Source organism: Carcharodon carcharias, chromosome 2 (assembly GCF_017639515.1).
Source record: "Carcharodon carcharias isolate sCarCar2 chromosome 2, sCarCar2.pri, whole genome shotgun sequence".
Lineage (NCBI taxonomy): Eukaryota > Metazoa > Chordata > Chondrichthyes > Lamniformes > Lamnidae > Carcharodon > Carcharodon carcharias.
The window spans coordinates 213,420,416-213,441,982 of NC_054468.1; the positions used below are offsets into that span (position 1 = coordinate 213,420,416).

General features: G+C 42.9%; 1 protein-coding gene across 1 annotated transcript in view; it reads right to left on the reverse strand.

Moving 5' to 3' along the window:
* The window catches only part of ryr2a (ryanodine receptor 2a (cardiac)), an 806,696-nt gene that overhangs the window by 388,043 nt on the left and 397,086 nt on the right, over window positions 1-21,567 (reverse strand). The window contains exons 17-19 of the mRNA XM_041213076.1: window positions 18,671-18,789; window positions 14,893-15,026; window positions 10,901-11,142 (exon numbers count right to left, since the gene is read on the reverse strand). Coding sequence (XP_041069010.1) covers window positions 10,901-11,142; window positions 14,893-15,026; window positions 18,671-18,789 — 495 coding nt within the window. The remainder of the gene's footprint in view (window positions 1-10,900; window positions 11,143-14,892; window positions 15,027-18,670; window positions 18,790-21,567) is intronic.

Below are 21,567 nucleotides of genomic sequence, written 5' to 3' on the forward strand. Positions count from 1 at the left end.
GATATGTGGAGGCATTCTTTATTTCATTTAAGAAAATAGCCAAACAGGTGAAATGACCACAAGAAAACTGGACATTTTTGTTACAATGTAGGTTAGTGGGTAGAGCACATGAGGCTTATGCTTCACTGTCAGAAGAAGTATCAGTGGGGTATGATGTGGTGAAAAAGGCTATTTTGAGTGCATATGAGTTGGTTCCTGATACATAAAGGCAGAAGTTTAGGAATATAAGAAAACAGCCTGGGCAAACTTATATTGAGTTTGAGCGAATAAACAAAGTAATTTTGGCCAATGGATACGATAGAGACGACATATGCAGCTCTTAGAAAAGTAATTCTTTTGGAAGAATTTAAAGATTTAATTCAGTAGTGAGAACTCATGTGGAAGAACAGAAGGTTAAAATGGTAAGTCAAGTAGCAGGGTTAGTTGCTGATTATGAGTTAGTTCATAGATCAAAACCTTTTATCGTCACCATTTTAAATCAGGGAAGGATAGAAAGTGGGTAGGTGGAAATTCCCAGGAAGCTTTTTCTCAGACTGAAAAGGAAGATACTGAGGGTAGAAGTGATGCCCAAAACTGAGGTGTTTTCATTGTAATTAAGTTGGGCACATGACATCAGTGTGTTGGAAATTACAGGGAAAATCTGTTGGAATTATTGAGATGCATAAAGGTTCTGGAAGTAGAAGTGCATCTTGAGGTTCAGGCACAGGAAAAAATGGTGGCTTGTGTACAGATAAAACAGGAAGAATCAGTAATAGGCAAGGAAGTGGGAATGGGTTCCCATTTTACCCAAGGGAGTTCTGAGGAGCAGGTTGTGGAAATGTTTAAAGATTTTGTATGTGAAAGGAAGTCTTTCCATGTGAACAGGGTGGAGTAGGTAAAAATATTAAAATTTTAAGAGACACAGAAGCTAGTCAATCCTTAATGTTGTGGGATAGTGATACTTGTTATTCAGGGGGAGTATTGCAGGAAAAGGTGAATGCAGTGACAAAAGCGGATTCACATACTATAGCATGGTTGGAAGACTGCATTAAGAAATTGGGACGATCAAAGTCTATCACAAAGATTGACTTGCTGAGAGGATATTGGCAAGTAATTTTATCGAAGTGTGTGCATCTGTGCGTCGGATTTAACTGAATTGGAAACAGCTGGCCTGGAGACTTTTGACTCATCAAAAAGAAGCTAGTTTGGAACGTTAAATACGTAAACATGGCTGAAGTTTTAGAAAGTGAGGAGAATTTGCATTTTTAGATAAATCAGGGTAGTTTGAATTTCAAAGAAATGGTAAGATGTTACACCTCACCAGAGAAGCTAGTCCAAGCAGTGTGTTTATTTTTCCCAAAGGTTACTGATAGTATTAGCACTGTGAACAGATTTATACTATGAGAAAGGTAAAATTCCAAAGACGTATGGGAACAATGGAATTTGCATTAAAAGGGAGAAACATGTATAAAGGAGAAGAGGCTAAATGGCAGAGGGGAAGGAATTGTAAGATCTACCAGAAGTGTGAAAAGCCTCCAGTAGTAGTGCATTAAGCTGCTGTCTACAGAAACTGAAGCTGGGAAAAGCCACTGTGAATTTTACTGTCCAGAATATTGTGGTGATTTGCTTGGACCTGTTTAAAATCTATTTGTTTTTTTTTAGTTGCCTTAACAGGTGTGTAAGTAGAAGCCAGATTAATTAGGGGTTTTAGGAGTTATTATAGTCGCAATTTGTATACCTATGTGTGTGTTTGAAATCTTTACTTTTGTTAATAAAGGTTTAATTTTGGTTTCTAAAAAAAACTTCTAAATCTTGGTGAACTTATTACTATTGAATTCAAGGCACGCATCTCAAAAAAATACAAATTGAAAAACTGGCGTGACTGTGATCATGTTTCCCTCATGGATTTGATCCGCCTGGCAAACATCCTCTGCCATGTCATAACACCTGCTATCTCTCACAATCACCACCAATCAACGCAGACCAGCCAACTAACCCCCTTCCAATCAAACATGCCCCAACCTCCGAGTCAACACCATCGTCCCTGGTACAGACCTGCCTGCTGTGGTGACCGTCAGTGACAGGTTCTCCATCAATCTGGCTGGGCCTCTGTGCGGGAAGTAGATCCATGGCATCAGAGAAACATTGTGGAGTGTTACGGACAGAAGGGGGTTAATTTAAACAGCGCTAATTCTTCCTCTCACTACCCATCCATAAACAGAAAGGTGGTCTGATTTGTTTCCTTCTTTATAAGCGGTAGCATACTTTGCCAACTCCGCAGATTTTGTGTAATCCAATCTTCTACTAATTACCTCACAGTAAACTTGAGGTAGGATGAACTCAAAGGGTTAGTTTATTTGCACACTGTCAAAATGTGAAAGGAAGGTTGCAACATTGCCTCCACACTCAGACAGTAAAGAGAGGGACAAAGAAAAAGTTTTGCAGTACAGAGACCACAGATAAATTAAACATTGGTTATGTGAGGTCCAGAGACCAGAATTAAAATCCAATGAGGTATTCCTTTACAGAGGTTGGTGGGTTGAAAACCGATGCTGGATAATTCACTTTTCTGGTGGTGTTGACATCACACAATGAGATAGGCATGCAGAGATGAATCAGTCTTGTGGGTGATGATACAGAATTTGCAGCAGAAACAGTGCAGACGAGGGCCAGGTATTCCACCTGGGCAGAGCTCCTTGTCTGTGAGACTGCTAGTTGGATGGTAAACAACAGACTAAGCTTTTCAGTTCAGCAAGGCAATATTACTTGTTCCACAAGCCAGAGACCCATGTCACATGACTCCCAGCTTTCCATCATCTTTGACAAAGGATGTGTACTCATCATCTAGATTCCAAAGACATTTAAATGCCTCAGCCATTAGGAATTGAAAGGAAGGTTGCGGGGCTTTGTCTTAGCTGATGATCCATCTCCTTCTGGCCAGCCTGACTTATTAAATGCAGATGGCCTTTGTATAGCTCTCTTTGAAGTTGAGCAGTACAGTCCACAGGGGTTCATTAGTGGCTTCTCAGAGATAATGACGTATACTTTTCCTAAAACTGCCAAGTGGCTTCCTTTGTTCCAGGGTCACAAACAAACACAGTTTCAGCCACTTTAAGTGTCTTTGTTCACTTTTAAAAATATTTAAAATAGCGTTGAGCATATCTATATATATTTTATAAAAATACGAAATGTGAGGTCTTAGTCCCTCACAGGAGTTAAACCCCCACAGCATGTGGAGGAAATCCCAAATAGTGGGTTTCCCAGGATTTTATGCCAAACCTGCTCCCTGTGAGTCAGATCAATAAAAATTTTGCCCACTGTGGCTGACATTTCTATGCAATACTAAAGGATTGCTACACTGTTGGCGATGCTGTTCTTCAAATGTGCTGCTGAACACAGCTCTGACTAAACTGTGCAGCTTGATGTAAAAGGCCCCACAGCACTGTTTGAAGAATATCAGGAACTTCCCCTGGTCAACGTTCCTCCCTCAACCAACAAAACCCATTAACTGGTCATTCATCTTATCTGTAAAACTTGTGGTGGACACATACGCTGCTATATTTGCCTACATAAAAACTGTGGATGAACTCCAGAAATAAATAACTGATCGTGAGGTGCTTACAGAAATGCTGAATGTGTGATACAAATGCATGTTCTTTTCAGGCTCACTGGTTTCTTTAAGCCAGCTGATATCAACAGAAAATATACTTTATTTTGGAATTCAACATTAATCATGATTGTGTAATGGTTTGATTTTTAAAAATGGATACTTGTCCTTGAATACTAAAAGGTCAATTCTAGGAGATGAAATTTCTGTTCATCACTTTTAAAATTATTCCGGTAATGCCTTACAACTTTGAAATGTTGCACATCGAAACACTTTAACATTAACAATCAATCACAATGATAGCATATGATTGTCAGCATATCATTTAGAACTGTTGGTCTGCTTCCATCAGGCCATGAGCAGGCCATCTTTCATGGCAATCATTATGACATGTGTAGTAATAATGGAGTGTGTTAGACTAAGAGCTGAATCATCCCAGACTTGTACTAAGTGCGGTAATCATATTTAAACTGCAGCCGCGAACACACTTCTCAATGCTTGCAGCCCAGGACTGCTCCGGTCAACACATGGCCCCAAAAGTCAGGAAGACTGCAGCCCCCCCCCTCCGATTCAGTGACGCATCCTTGGGATGCCTTTTGGATGCTGTGGATGCCTGCCGCAATGTCCTCTACCCAGTCCGGCTTGGGAGGCGGTGGCAGAGGTGGTCAGTGCCAACGCTGCACACAAGAGGTCAGCCATCCAGTGCAGAAAAAGGATGAATGATCTCATCTGTGCCACCAGGGTAAGTCAACTATCTCATCACTCTCCACTCACATATTCACAAGGTCAATTCACTGTCATCTCACTCACTGCCAGCTCAAGGGACATCACCACTCATTTTCTCACACACACCCTCACCTCTCCACCTGGCCCCATCTCCTCTGGAGACTGCCTCCTCCGCCCTCACAATCTTGAGGTCACTTGAACAGCCCAACTTGTGCCTCCACACACATCCTGGGAATTCCCACCTTCCCCAGTACAGCCCTCACCCTGCAGCCTCTTCTCTTTCCTTAGGCTACTTCTCCCTATTCTGCAAGCAAGCCCTAGCCCTGCAGCCATTAAAAAGCCACCCCTGCCTTACGGCTGGTCTTGTGGTAGAGATCTGCCTATGAGCCCCCCTGAAAATGATGTGGTGCTGCCTGCGAAGCCTGGTGCTGATGAACACGAATGCTGCCCAAAGCAAGATAGACAAACAAACCTCAAAGTCCTGAGCAAAGTGAAGCTCGCCAGGTGCATGTCACTTATATACAGTTGTGAAACACATTGGACTGCAATCACACCGATGTGCCCAGATGATCCAGCATGGTGATGGGCCGGTGGGGGGGGATGATTCCGGGGAGAAGTGCTTATAATGAGATGCTAAGGTATTGAAATTAGGTTCCTGACGTGCAGTCCACCATTGATGGGTAGAGTGGATGATTACAAACTGGCTTCGCGACGGCGTAAATCCACTTTGTTGGTCTTCTCGCCATAATGTCCACTCATTCCTGCCATGATGCTCACCGCCAACATGAGCAGACAATTCTGCCCCAAGTCCCACAAAAGGTTAACTGTACAGTTTGTGCTGTCATAGAAGGAAGTGACATTTACTCATGTCCTGATAGTCCAGGAGAAAGTAGCTTGTAAAGAAGCTAGTGTAAGGAAGTGTTCTCATAATTGTAGATAGGCTACAATAAAATTTAGAGGGTATTGCTGCTGGCAGGCTTCAGGAGTTATTGAAACTACTCCAACCCAACCCAACAACACAATATTATCTGGTGGCAAGTGGTAAAATGTTGGTGATAAATAAATCTTTACCACTATCAGGGAGTTTTGTGAAAGTTGCAGGCCTAAATCAGGCTGAAGCGTGGTCAAAGTGGTACAGAAGATTCGCTCAATTTTGTACCGCATAGGGTCGCACAGTGAAGCCAGGCTCTGAGCAGGTCAGTACATTTTTGTATGCAATGGGAGGTCGTGTGGACGACATTCTAGTTACGCCGGGGATCGATGAGGGTAAAGCCACATATGCTGAGATTATTCATGCATTGGAGACATATTTCAATCTCCGCAAGAACACGATCATGGAACACAAAGTTCAATAAGCATACCCAGAAACACAGGGAAAGCATTGATGCACTTAGTAATGATTTGCACCAATTAGCAGAAGACTATGAGTACAGTCATCTGAAAGAGGCACTAATTCATGACAGAATAGTTGTTGGAGTAGTGGATGATACATTATCAGATAATGTGCAGTCCCAAGATGACAACCCTGGGGAAGGCAATTCAATTAAGTAGACAAGCCAAGATCAGGAGGCAAAACCACCAGTAGTCAGCAGAATGAGAGTATCCCAAAGTAACAGAAACAGTTGAATCTGTCCGACATAAAAAAGGGAAAATAGACAGAAGGAGAGATGTACTGCATGAAAAGCAATTAATGGCAGTAGCCATGGCTAGCTGTTGCTGGTGCGGAAGAGAAAGCTACAGCCACAGAAATTGTCCTGCCAAAGATGTCCCAACAAAAAGCTATACAGAACAGGAGGAACATGGCTGAAGGTTCTCAAAGAATGAGCAGCTACTTTAAAGCAAAGAGAGAAAGTAATTATTGAAATATTGTGCGTATTTTAAGATCAGAGTTGTCAATTTTAATAGAAAGGCATGTGTGGAATTCAAACTAATCCACGGAAAAGAAGGAATAAAGAATGACGAAGGTCAATCAGGAGACTTCAGACCAGAATTTCCAGTTATTTACAGGATTGTAAGAGCTAAAAACAGCGTAATGTATAAAACTAAGCACTATATACTTATAAAAACCCAGAAAGGTTCCATATCCTTCACTTCCAAAGTTAAAGAAAGAGATTGACTCAAGGGACAAGGAGTTATGTGACTTGTAAAAGAGCCAACGAGCTGGTGCTCATGGACGGTACCTGTTCCGAAGACAGACAGTTCTAAAACAATTTGTGTTGATCTCACACAACTCAATTAAACTATGGAAAGAGAAACCCATTCAATGGTATCAGTGGATGAGAGTTTAGCTCAGTTAGGGAAGAGCTCAACATTCTCCAAATTAGACACTAACAGCGGATTCTGGAAAATACCACTACAGGAGCAGTCCAAGCTTCTCACAACTTTTATAACACCATTTGGGAGATTCTGGGCAGAACTTTACAGCCCCGTCATGGCAGGGCGTTGGGCGGGGGGGGGGGGGGCGGGGGGCTGTAAAATGTAGCGAGATGTTCAAAACTCCACTGCCTTCAGTGGGAGCGGAAAAAACCACTGGTGGGAGGGTCGTAAAATTCTCTCCTCTGTTTTCAGAAGTTACCTTTGGAATAACACCGGCACCACAGAGATTTTTCAATGAACAATGTCAAATCTTTTACAGGGCTTCTACCGAGTTTTTTGCCACATGGATGACATGTTGATACATGGGTCCACTCAAGATGGGCGTGAGTGAGAGCAGTGCTGAGAAGATTGCAAAAGGCAGGATTGACCCTCAAAAGGAAGTGTGAGAGTTTTCAGACAGCCAACAATCAGGTTTCTTGGTCACACGGTGAATGCATCAGGAATAAAGGTTGATCCACTGAAAACCAGGGCCATAAAAGAATTTCCTGCTCCAAAGAATATCACTGAGTTACAAAGGTCCATGAGCATTGTAAATCAAGTGGCAAAATTTCTAAAATAATCACTTAACAGAGCTCAACAAGCCGCTATTTCAGTTGTTACACCAAGACAATGAATGGTGTTGTGAAGAAACACATTAGAAGTCACTTGACAAAATCCAGGAGAGGTTGATGTCATCAGAGATATTCGCATATTACAATCTGGAATTACCTACAATAATAGCAGTAGACTTGTCCTCTATAGGATTGGGCGCAGTATTTTTTCAGCCTCAAAGAGATGGAAAATGCAGACCAGTCTATGACGCATCATGTTGATTAACAGGTACAGAGAAGGGATAAGCAGTAATTGCAAAGGAAGCATTAACAGCCATGTGGGCGTGCAAGAAATTTACTGGCTACGTCTTAGGTCTTCACAATAAAAGTTACAATAAAAACAGACAGAAACCTTTAGTCGCGCTACCGAATTCGAAAGAGCTTGCAGCGATGCCATCAAGATTCAAAAGTTTAAATTAAGATTGATGAGGTTTGATACTCATACTGTATACGTTCAAGGGAAACAACAGAATACAGCAGATGCATTATCATGCATTGAAATAGAGAATCCAGAAAAATGTGATAGTAAATTTATGGAAAAAGTCGAGGAGTTTTCACACGTTATCGGCAACTGCACAAAAATTGAGTGAAGTCAAAGAGGCTCAAAAATCAGCCAAGGAATATAAGCAGATCAGAGGATTTTGTATCAGAGGATGGCCAACCACATAGTCTTATCTTGGGGCTGTATTTTGAGCAGCGAGCACTTCTGACAGTGATCAATGATTTACTGGCATATGATGATAGAATAGTAATCCCAAGAGCATTGAGACTTGCGATCTTACAACGCCTACAACAAGGTCATTTAGGTACCACCAAGAGCAGAGCCACAACACGATATTCAGTTTGGTGGCTGAGCCTTTCAAAGCAATTGGAGAAATTATATCAAGATGTATCACATATACAATTCACAGACATGATTCAAAAGAACCACTAATGTCAGCTTTTTTTCCTACAAGGCCAAAGGAATACCAAGGAATGCATTTATTTGAGCCTAAAAGGAAAGAAGAGGCGATGGCATAATGGTATTGTCACTGGACTAGTAATCCAATGACCCAGGGTAATGTCCTGGGGACCTGGGTTAGAATTCAATAATAACCTGGAATTAAAAGTCTAACGATAACCATGAAACCATAATTGATCGTTGTAAAAACCCATTTAGTTCACTAATATCCTTTAGGGAATAAAATCTGCCATCCTTACCTGGTCTGGCCTACATGTGACTCCAAACCCAATATAGTTGACTCTTAAATGCCCCTGAACAAGGACAACTAGGGACGGGCAATAAATGCTGGCCCAGCCAGCAAAGCCCACATCCTGTGAATGAATAAAAAAAAAGTAGTAGATTATGACTTGAGGTGGGTTGAAGTGAAACAGTTACATGGTCACACACCAGAGGCAGCGATAACATCACTGAAAGAAATTTTCACAGATAATGGGGTTCCAGATATTGTGGTATCAGATAACGGTCCCTCCTGCCAGCAGGATCTTCTGGTACCACCAAAGTCGACTTTCAAATGGCTCACTGGAGGGAGCCAGAAAATCCCGGCCACAGTTTCAAGAGTTTACAGAATTATTTGGATTTGTTCACGCAAGTTCACCAAGGTTTCCTCAGGCTAATGCACAAGCTGAGGGAGGTGTCAACATTGTAAAGGCATTACTGAAAACCAATGAGGATTTTCAACTAGCACTCATGAGGCTCTTGAGTTACAGATCCTCACCCTTGCAGAATGGATTGGCTCCATGTGAGTACACATGGGAAGAAGGTTGCTGACACAGGTTCCTACCCTTGATGCCACAATTCAAAGATAGAGACTTACAGAAAGTAAGAGAAAGAGAGGAGATTTACCAAGGTAAGCACTGAAACATTAAGATAGTCGGCACAGTGCAAGAACATTATCAGATCTTTGACAAGGAGAACAGGTTTGATCAGAGATAAATCAAGGAACAAAGAAATACTGGAAAAATCACCACATCCAAGATCTTACATTGTCCAGACAGAACAGGGCACAGTAAGAAGAAACAGAAGAGCTTTGGTTGCAACTGAACAATGGGATGCAAAAGAGAGACCAGAGAGGTCACAATTATCAGAAATGAAAGAAGGCACTGGAGCAGGTGATCCCAAACCATCTACTAGTTTGAATTCTGTTCAACGGCGTCCAGAGAACCAAAAGCAGAATTGAAATGCCTATTCCCTACAAACGAGAGGAGAACAAGGTACAGTAGACTAGTGAAGGCATCACAACGTTTACCAGTGTAAGAGAAGGTGAGAACCTCAAGAAACCGGAAGAAGGAGTGAGAAGAGAGAAGAAGGTAACATGGAGAGAGAAAGAAAAATGACATTTACCTAAGATAGCAAAAAAGGTTACATTTCCTATGAGGCTTCAAAACACTGAAATGTTCAGAATGACTAGGAGACTGAAGCATTGTGTTTCGATGAAGTTCAGAGAACTTTGAAGTCTGAACAGATGCTTGGGGGAGATGTAGTATAATGGAGTATGTTAGACTAAGTTCCACAAAGGGTTAACTGTAACAGTCCGTGATGTCATAGAAGGAAGTGCCATATACTCATGTAACCTGAAAGTCTAGGAGAAAGCAGCATAGAAAGGAGCTAATGTAAAGGAGCGTTCTCCCAACTATAAATATGTCACAATAAAGTTAGAGTGTTTGTAGCTGGCAGTTTTGGGAGTTACTGAAACTACTCCAGCCCAACAACAATATAACATGTAGCAGATGTTTTTTAGTTTAAAATATCTCTATATTAATACGATTATTGTTTAAATAATTTTTGGTGTGGAGAAGATGAACAGACTGGAAGGAGACTCAAGCTTTGTATTTGTGATTGGCTGTATAAAGGACTGAATTTTCCAGGGTGTGGGGTGTATTGCTCCCCCCACTCCAACCCCCCAGAAGAAATGTTGGACGCCAATTGACCCACTTTAAGCAAGGCCATCCTGCAGCAATAGCATGCTTGCAGACAGCATGTATAAGATGAGAGCCGGACTTCCACCCCTCAGTGGGAAGATGGCTGGCAGCTCTAGCAGTCCCAGCAGCACCACAACTCAGTAGTGCTGGGACAGCAAGCAGGCCCCGGGATGAAAACAGCTATGACCTCTGGACCCAGGTAAGTCCCAGGTTTGTCCCAGGTTTTGGACAGCGAAGGATTGAAGAGCACGAGAGAGAGAGAGGGGATCAGGTTTTGGAAGCCAGGCAACGAGGAACAAAAGTGGAGTATCACCTTGGTGGGGGTGCATAGGACACACCCCATAAGACTTACCCCACACCGCTTCCTTCCCACCTTTTAAGCAGTTTGCTTAAAAAAAGCTGCCTGTCCATGCCAGCCATATTATGACATGGGCAGCTTATCATTCTGGTCAATTGGCTTGATAATGAGCTCAATTGGCCTTTAATTATTTATTTCAAAATGGCAGGAGGGCTACCAACTTTGCCACCCACGCTCCCAACCTATTATCGGGGACAGCTCTGGGTTAGGCAGGCGAGTGGTAGGCTCGCCACCCCTTGAATTTTACATGCCCACCCCACCCCTCTCAGAAAACACGCCCAGCTGGGGGCCGTAACATCCGGCCCAAAGTGTTATGACTTGTAATTATGTAGAACTACATACCTGACCACAAGTGAAGTCCATCAAATCCATAGGAGTAAAGGTCATCTCCTACACCATTTCCTCCCCATCCTTCACCTCCTCCAGGGCACGGGGAGTAACCATCTGTTGAAGCCCAGCCAACTCGAAGATGTGTAGCTTCTGTTGTTACAAAGGGGTCAACATGGTCCACTATTAGCTCATAGTACCACTTCTTATATTGGGCTGCACCCTCGCTTATTCCCAGGAAGATATTGGGCCGCATACTGAAAATAGAAAACAAAAAGTGCTTCTTTATCAGAGAAAATTGCATCTAATTTTTAAAAAATTTCTAACCTACATTCTAGCTCAGAATTCCCTCAATCTTGTGGCTATTAGAGAGGTAGTGTCTGCACAGATCCGTGGGTGTGGCATTTAAGACGAGACCTAATTACGCTGAGCTCCCGACCTATTTACCCAGCACTCAGGAATTTTGGCTAAAGTGAGGCCAGGAGATGACACTGCAGCAAGATCCTTTCCATCCATCAGGAGTGGGTGGTAAATCAGCACGAAAAAATTGCCAGTGGCATCAAGGCATTATGTCCTCACTGCAGGATACCAGAAAGGGTGGGAGGGGGATGTTCTACCCTACCCAGATCCACCCCCAGTAAGGTCTCCCAAGGAAATTCTGGGTCTCTATCTTTTATATCATGGATATATCTTAAAACTATCTCTTCCAACAAAATGACCAGGCTTCTGTTCCCAATCATTTTCTGTTCATTCATGTGCACAGCTGGAATACTGAAGGCAAGCTAACATAGCAGAAGAAAGCATGAGCCAGTGTAAGAACAGAAGAAATGCTAGACAAAATAACATCCAAGAACGATCACATTCACCTTCTACCTTCATGGGTAGTCACATGATACAATGATAACGGAGTTGTTGACCAATCATAACAATTAATCCTCATCAATTAGGCTATTACAGACCCTGACATGAGGTGAGGAAATCCCCCAGTGGTAGAAAGCCTTGGACCAAAGCCATTTGTTCCTCCCAAGTGCACTCTCCTTTGCGTAAGTCTTTAAAATCTTTCTATTAACTTTACATTTTCAATTCATTTTAATAGACAGGGGGAGGACTTAATTGTATTCTGGACTATTAGGTTCTGGGAAAGCTTTGTTTATTCGTTCATGGCCAGCATTTATTGCCATTGAAAAGGTGGTGGCAAGCCCAAAGGTTGAACCACTACAGTCAGTGTGGTTAATGTGCACCTACAGTGTTGTTAGGTAATGAGTTCCAGTGATAATGAAGGAACACCAAGATATATGCAAGTCAGGATGGTGTGTGGCTTGAAAGAAGGACTTGCCATTTATGTAGCCCCTTTTATGGCCACAAGACATCACAAAGTATTTTACAGCCAATAGATTACTTTTGAAGTGGGATCACAGTTGTAATGTAGGAAACACAGCATCTAATTTGCACTCAGCAAAGTCCCACAAATAGCACTGTGATAATAACTAGGCAATATATCTTTTTGTGATGTTAGTTGAGAGATACGTATTGGCTAGGGCACCAGGATAACTCCTCTGCTCTTCTCCAAAATAGTACCATGGGAATTTTAATGCCCACCTAAGATGGCAGACATGGTACAGATAAGTCCAGGTCTTGTACCAGGGCCAGGGGTAGGGTACCATTGTGGACTAGATTGGGGGGGGGGGGGGGGTAGGGATGTACGGGGAGGGGAACTTGTGGAGGGAAGCTGGTGGTCGGCACAGGATGCACAATCAAGAGACACACCACCTAGCCCGGCCACATAGCTGCTAGCTTTCACCTGACAACTTGGACATTGGCACCAGCATCCCCCACTGCAGGAAAAATGCCGGCAATGGCGGGGGGGAGGGGGGGAGGATCCTAAGTGGCCATTAATTGGCTACTTAAGACCCTCAGGTGAGTATGCCACCTGATACCTTTCCCACTGCGGGCAAAATACCCACGGGGTGGGCACTCCACCACTGCCATGGCGGACAATTTTACGCACCTCCCCCACCCCCACCCACCAGCCCACCCCTCAGGGGAGTGTAAAATTCCGACCCATATGTTAAAACCAAAGCCATTGTGAGAGACTCGATATATTTAAAGCTTTTTTAAAATGTTTACTTTTGCTGCAATTGACATACATTTTTTTTTAAATTGAATGTTTAATTTTACTAATTCAGAAAATGAGAAAAATAGCAAAATATTGGAAAAGTTGAGGGAAAATCTTATTTATCCCAAAGCAAGGAGGCACTTGAACACTGCAGATTAAAAATTGTGTCAGTTATTAGATGAATAAAATTACTCAAGCGTTTAGTTTATTCCAATCTTTATATCATAATATTTTTACAATATAATTGCAACAAAGTACCTTTCTTAAAATGCAAATTATGGTTAGTGTGAGAGTGTGTCTTAGAACATTAAATTATAAAATCAGGTTGAATAAACTTAGATTGTATTCCCTCGAGTTTCGAAGGCTGAGGGGTTATCTGATCAAGGTGCTTAAAATGATAAAAGGATTTGATAGGGGAGATAAAAAAAACAAATCATTTTTTCTAATGGAGGAAATCCAGGACAAGGATTATAATTTTAATCATAAAATTAGACTCAAGCCATTTAGGAGTGAAATCAGGGAGCTCTTTTCCCACACATCCCTCTGCAGCAGGTCAGGCAATTTGGAATGGGATTTGGGCCATCTCACTTGCATGTACGATTCACTCTGCTGCACTAGCAGAGCAGACTCAGTGAAAGCTTGGCTGCCCGGTCTTCTGACCATCCAGAAAAGGAGATATAGGACAATATAAAAACAAGGAAGTGAGATCAGGGCTTTAGGCATTTTTCCTCCCAAACCGACACGGAGGGCATAATTTTCCTTGCAGCCTTCAGGACCCCGTCATCAGGGACAAATGGGGGTCAGAAGCCTGAACCTGCCAATCACTCACCTGCGATTTTCCCCAAATCGGCCAAATAGCCAAATAGCTGCAGGGCGCTGGGCCCACCATCCAGTTAAGGAAATGGCAGACAGGCTCTTTGTGCAAGAGGCTCAATAGAACATTCTCCAGCTCCAATAGGATTTCATAACGGAAGCGCCCTCTCTCCAGCTTTTCAAATTTTAAAATAAAAAAGGCCTTTGCAGCTGAGCCACCACTCTGCGTTGTGCAGGATGGGAGGGGATGCTGGGGGAACCTTCAGAAGGGCGGCCTGTGACTGGGAGGGCCTCTAAGCACCGAGGGAGATGGTGGTGCAGTAGTAACGTCACTGGCCTAGTAATCCAAAGGGCCAGGCTAATAAATCTGGGGACACGGGTTCAAATCCCACCATGAAATTAAAAGCTGCCCATCAGACCACGAAACTATCATCAATTGTAGCAAAAACCCATCTGGCTCACTAATGTCCTTTAGGAAAGGAAATTTGCCATCCTTACCCAGTCTGGCCTACATGTGACTCCAGACCCACAACAATATGGTTGGCTCTACAATGGCCAAGCTGGACGCTCAGTTCAAGGGGCAATTAGGGATGGGGCAACAAATGCTGGCCTTGCCAGCGACACCCACATCCCATGAAAGAATAAATTAAGCCTGCCTGAAACACTAGCTACAACCCCAGCCTTGGTCTGCTGCCAGGGGGCCACCTCCAGGCAGCTGCGCTGGGGAAATCCCAGTCGGTTTCCAACAGTAGGTTGGAAAGTTCCTCAGCTGGTTACTCACCCTTGTGGGCGGGAAGCCCTTCTACACCCTCCTCATCCTGCCTCCAGAAAAATGAACCCAATGCGAGATGGAGCCAGGAAACCGGAATACCAGTTGATGGGGTGAAATTCCAGGCACGCCTGCTCCCATTGAGGGCTAAAAATTCAGACCCTAGTCTAAAATTGCTGATAATCTGTAGAGTATTTGTCCATTAATAAAAACGTTAAAAAAAATCAATTTATTGCTTTGCTACATTCATAGTCTTTTAAAGCACAGTACTTCTAAACATATAGATCACTGGGATGGTTTTATTATTACCTGCTGACATGGTTGGTGAGCCGTGTTTGCAACAATAGGTCTCTTCCTGGTAGCAGGTTGTCACAAATTAGATGCTGGTTAGATCGCACAGCAACTCCATGACACACACACAGAGAGCATAATACGTCCAAAACCTTCGAAGACAAGGAAATTAATTATGTTTATTCTGCTTTTCTCCACTTATCATTTGCCACAAGGAGCAGATTTCCACAGAGGTTATGGTTCAGACAGACCATCTCATGGAGTGTATTTCTTCCACATACTGGCAATTTAAAAAACTTATTTAATTAAGAGATGGACCTTCAGAACTGCAAAAGCTTCAGCTTTTGCTCAAAAAGACTTGCTGAAAACTGTGGAAGCTCAAGTTATTCTTCTGCATCTGTATTTATTCAAGCAATTGGTTCAGGGAATTATTCAGAAAGCTTCAACAAGCAATATCAATTAGATTCATCATAAGTGCAACAAAATTACAGAAATTGTTCAGAAAAGCCACAGTAAAAGTGTATTGAAGATTGAATTGTGTGTTTTATTTACTAAAAGCATGAGATTGTGGGCCGGACTTTCGATGCGGGATCACGAACCTGACTCCCAGACGCATTCTGAATCCAGACCCCGCGCCTAAGCTGCGGCACTCTTGCAATGTGATTTTTAAATTCAAATGACCTAATTGACTAGGAGGCAAGCTCAGCACCCAATTGAAGGTGGTGAGTGCCTCCAGAAGTTGGGGGCTGCCTGCCTGGCGCCAGTGGCAAAGACAGGCAGCAACCATTTTGGGGGCTGCCACTGCATTATCAATTAAAGCAGGCAACTCCTGGGAAAGACATGGAACAAGGCAGATAGCGACTGTGGAAGAGAAGATTAGGAGCTGTGATTGTGCTGGTGCTAGTTGGTCCCATGGCTTATATTTAAGAACAACTCCAAATAAATTACTTCAACCCCATGGCGAACCCGGCAGCTGTGCACTAAAGAGCACAAAACTATTCAGGTTTGCTGAAACTAAGTTGCAAATTTCATTCCCAAACAGACATTTAACAAGCTCCTCTGTGAGCTTAAGGAACTGTTAACCAGTGATGAGCAGGTTTCCCATTCCCTTCATTCCCATCCCACATCCCACCACCGCTCTTTGAAAATTCAAAACTGTCCCAAAGGTGTCAGGATCTTGAGACAACCTTCAGAACCACGATTTTCAAATCATGCCCACATCGGGTCAGGACCCTGCAACCCTTTGAAAATCTGGCCCTATAGCTTTGGTGAACACTGAATTATTTTCATCAAATTTCCTTTTATTTAAATTCAACAAATTCTGGAATTTAGATTTATCATAGAATTTTTCAGGATTTGACCACCTGAGCCACCATGCCTATGCTTCTGAAATATCTATTCAATTAGTTCCATTCTTCTGTCTTTTCCCTATACTATTTCAATTCCTGTTCGGAGATTCCTTTTACCCAGCCTCTGGCTACAATCTGTTCTTTGTGTGCATCATGAACATTCTGCCACATTGGTATTTGCCATTCCTTCACCTTCGCTGGGTCAAAATCCCGGAACTCCCTTCCTAACAGCACTGTGGGTGTACCTACTCCACATAGACCACAGCAGTTCAAGAAGGCGGCTCACCACCAACCTCTCAAGGGCAATTAGGGATGAGAAGCAAATGCTGGTCTAGCCAGAGATGCCCATTTCTCATGAAAAAAACTCCAGAGAACGGAGGTTGGAGCACCAGCTCCAGCACCAGCACCAGTTGATGTCCTGCAGGCGTACTTGTGTCTGAGGGGTGTGGATGTCTCTCCCCCATTGTGAAGGGCATATGGGGCTATTTAGCCTTAGTTACAGCCTACTAGGCAATGGTATTATGAAGATAAAAACCATAAGGAAGCCAATGGCAACCCATCTCAGGTAATAAGTAGCTCAATAATCTCATGTGTGAGGCTTGAGTTAGGACAGACGGACTTAATCCATAGTTCAGTCAAGAAACCATACGTTCTGCATATAATTGGAGAGTTTGTTGATGGCTTTATTATATTATGTCAGAGCACAAAATTTAGAAATGAAAAGCACTATGCTCCCAGTATTGTACAAGATATAATTGAATAACCTGTTTATCATTTATATTCTGTGCCATTTCATAAGAATTGAGAATTTTACTGAAATATTAGAGAGGGTGCGGAAAAGATTCCTGTGAATGGTTCAAGGGATGAGGAATTTCAGTTACGAAGGTAGACCGAAGAAAATAGTTAGTTTTCCTTGGAAGAAAGAAAGTTGAGAGGGGATTTGATAGAGACATTCAAAATCATGAGCCTGTTCAGAGAGTTTCTTTATTCACTCATGGGATGTGGGAGTCACTGGCTAGGACAGCATTTAATGCCCATCCCTAACTGCCCTTGCTCAGAGGGCAGTTAAGAGTCAGCCACGTTGCTGTGGGTATGCAGTCACATGTAGGCTAGGCCAGGTAAGGACAGCAGATTTCCTTCCCTACAGGACATCGGTGAACCAGACAGATTTTTACAACAATTGTCAATGGTTTCATGATGTCATCATCAAACTTTTAATTCCTGAGTTTTATTGGATTCAAAGTTCACCATCTGCCGAGCAGGTATTCAAGTTCTGTTGAAGGGTCATGAGGACTCGAAACGTCAACTCTTTTCTTCTCTGCCGATGCTGCCAGACCTGCTGAGTTTTTCCAGGTAATTCTGTTTTTGTTTTGGATTTCCAGCATCCGCAGTTTTTTTGTTTTTATCCCCAGACCATTACCCTGGTTCTGTCGAATACTAGTCCAGTGATAATATCACTATGCCACCACCTCCCTTGATAGATAGGGAGAAACTGTTCCCACTCGTGAAAGGATCGAGAATGAGAGGGCACAGATTTAAACTAATTAGTAAAAGAAATAAATGTGATATAAGGGGAGATTATTTTTTTCACAGGGAATGGTTAGGGTCTGGAATGCACTGCCTGAGAGTGTGGTGGAGGCAAGTTCAACTGAAGCATTCAAAAGGGAATCAGACTGTTATCTGAAAAGGAAGAATGTGCAGGGTTACAGGGAATGGTACTGGGTACGTTGCTCATTCAGAAAGCCAGTGCAGACACAATGGGCCAAATGGCCTCCTTCTGCACGTAACAATTTCTGTGATTATAGTAGATTATATGACGAGTCAAATATCAAAATACCAACATGCAATGGGTAGTGGAGGTTTGACTCCCTTTCGATTCATTTTAATCACTTCACTTCGGAAGGCACCATGCAGACGCCAAGTACTTCCTTTGGAAATTGGAGGTGAAGGGTTGGGGGATGGGTTTAGGACAGTGGAAAACAATTTTAAAAATTAAAATGGGTTGACATGGATGACTCTTGCAAGCCTCCTGGTGGCTAGTACAGGTCAGAAATAGACATTAGTTGCAGGTAGTTCCTGGTTTCAAAGGGCTTACATAGGAATTAATATTTGAATAATATGACAAAATAAGTATAAAATTCTTAAAGCAATAAAGAAGTTAACTCTGCAGCAACTTCCATAAATCACCCCATCTCTACTAAAAGCAGGTAAGCATCTTCCACTAATAAACCTTAGCTAGAATTAAAATGTTTCAAAACGGTAAAATACTTGGGGAGGACTTCCTCTGCTACTATTTGTAGCAAAATTCTAAATGTATTAGTAAATATAAATGTGCTTTTATGAACACACAATTTCACAACAAATCTTCACCACGTGGTCTTAGAAATTTAGCAACGTGCCTTTTCACGAGTAAATTGATTAGCACTCCAAAAAGAAATAAAACATACCTTATGATTCCTTCCATGTTTATCTAGCAAGGAAATTATAGACTTGATGTGCCCCTCTTTGATAATGTTCAGAGCTTCAGGACTTTCCACAAGAACACAATGCAAAACTTCAAGAATTCCTATTTGGTAAAAATTGAAAATGAATTAGTTCAAATAATGCACATGCTTCTTTTTACTTTATATTGGAAAGATTTTTAATATTTGTACTTCATCCCCTCTGCGAATCACATACCAGAAGTAGCCAAAAGAACTGACAGAACCAGTAAATCTGCTACCAGGCTTCCGCCAATGTCCTTCTGCAACCAGTGCTGTGTCTTAGAATGATGCACTGTGATTTTCTCTCTCCATGTCTCTCTTGTGTTGGGAAGCACCCAGCCTCACCTTGGAGTTTATCATAAGGGGATATCCAAGATGAGTACTTCACTGACATGAAACTGACCCAATCCCATAAACATAGAATGCTACAGCACGGAAGGTGTCTATTTGGCCCAGTGTCCCTTTTTGGCAGAGACATCCAACTAGCCTCACTCCACCCGCTCCTTACCTGTGGCCCTTAATGTTTTCCTTTCCAGTATTTATCCAATTCCCTTTTGAAAATCACTACTGAATCTGCTTTTACTAGCCTTTCAGGCAGCGCATTCCGGATCACAACAACTTGCTGTGTACAAAATCGTTTCCTCATATCGACCCTGGTTCGGTCACCAATCACCTCAAATCTGTGTCCTCTGGTTACCAAACCTTTTGCTACCGGAAACGGTTTCACTCTATTTACTCTATCAAAATCTCATGATTTTGAACACCTCTTATCAAATTCCCTTTTAGCCTTTGCCCTAGAGTGAACAACCCTAGCTTCTCCAGTTTCTTTAAATAACCAAAGTTCATAATTTCTGGTGCCAGACTAATAAACTAACCAGCTTGTTGGTTCAGCCTCATAATTAAAATAACACAAATACAAAAAAAAAACAACTTTTGCTTGTCAAACACGTTTTGCCTTGAGACATTTTGTGCTAGGATTAGTGTCTTTTGTTGCAGGGGACAGAAGAACAGGAGAATATTACTATTCAAATGTAAAACAAAGTATGTCTATGAGAATTATTGAATAAAATTATTGATATGTGCATAGGTTGAGAATATAAGCCAACCACAAGGAAAGCAAAACGCAATGAAGGAAGAATTATTTTTGTGAACAGAGACTGAGACCTTGCATATCAAAAATGTTTATATCGCATTTCTCTTCACATGGAATAAGACAGCATTTTCAGTAAGATCTGTTTTCATTGCAAGGTAAACAGGCATGCTCAAGAAAAAAATGTGTTACACCACAGGGAGTCAAATTGCTTTAGTCTGACGTGCCTGGAAAGCATTAAGCATTAGCCAACCACAGAGAATAATAATGTGCAAGAAAGAGAGAAAAAAATGTTTCACGCGCAGATAGAAACCTAATAAAGTACCCTCAATCCCTGGTGAAACCTTCAGTATTGCATGCACAAACGCCATTAGTTACGAAGAGCTAACTCAGTTTATGCTGAATTGCTTGACTGTTTTTCAAGGTTAATAACTCTAATCAGTTGAGCTTTTTTTGCTGGATTCCTCTTGTGTCCTCCCTGAACTGCAATTTTAAAAACGACAATTTCACTCTCATATAAGGCACGTTACTCCGAACCAGGATGATCCAAAATTATTCAGGGCAGAATCATCCCAGATTCGCACTAAATGCGGTAGCAGAGGGGGGTAAAACAATGTTTTACCCACTGACCGCGATGGCAGGTTTTCACGCCGTGTCATCCCAAACCCGCCGCATTACTTATACATTCCCGGGAAACGGGCCGTTTCGTTTGTCTGCCTTGCCATCGCTTCGCCACTTCATCGCGCCATACTTAAAGTCCAGCCACGCGCACACACCTCAGTGTTTACAGCCAACAGCTGCTGCAGGGAGGATGTCCATAAAAGGCAAAAAGATTGCAGTACCCAGGTTTAATGACGCATCACTGGAATGTCATCTGGACACCATGGAGGCCCGTCATAATGTCCTCTACCCCCGCTATTGCCGCAGGACGGGCAGCAGCATCACCAATCCAGCTTGGCAGGCGGTTCCAGTGATGGTCAGTGCCAGTGTTGCACAGAAGAGGTGGGCCATCCAATGCAGATAGAAGATGAATGATCGCACCTGTGCAGCCAGGTTATGGCAACCATCTCATTACTCTAAACTCACACACTCAAGCCCATCATACATTCACTGGTATCTCACTCACTGCCAGCTCAAGGGACATCACCACCCATTCTCACACACATACCCTCACATGTCCATCTGGTCTCATCTCCCCTGGAGACTGCCTCCTCAGCCCGCACCATCTTGAGGCCAGTTGCACAGATCAACATGTGCCCCCTCACATACACCCTGGGATATCCCCCTTCCCCTGTACAGCCCTCGCCCTGCAGCCTCTTCCCTTGCGTGAGGCCACTTCTCCCCATTCCCTGAGCAAGAACTTGCCCTGCAGCCCACATATGGCTGATCTGGTAGGTACAGACCCCCCTAAAAGTGATGTGGTGCTGTCTGTGAAGCCTGGCGCTGATGACTGCGATTGCTGACCGAAGCAAGGTAGGCAAACAAACCCTGAAGACTCGAGTGAGGTGCACGTCGCTTATGTGGCGTTGTGAAACACGTCGGCGTGTTTTCCCACCGATGGGGGTCGACGACCCAGCGAGGGAGGGAATAAGTCCGATGGGCTGGCCTTACAAATGATATGCTGATGTATTACAATGAGGTTCCCGACGCCTGATGACGTGAAACACAGCCTGCCATCAGCAGGCTGAGCAGACGGTCGCAAATTGGTTTCGCGCCATCATGAAACCATTTGCGCCATACTGCTCGCTCACGCCACTGAACACACCCAACG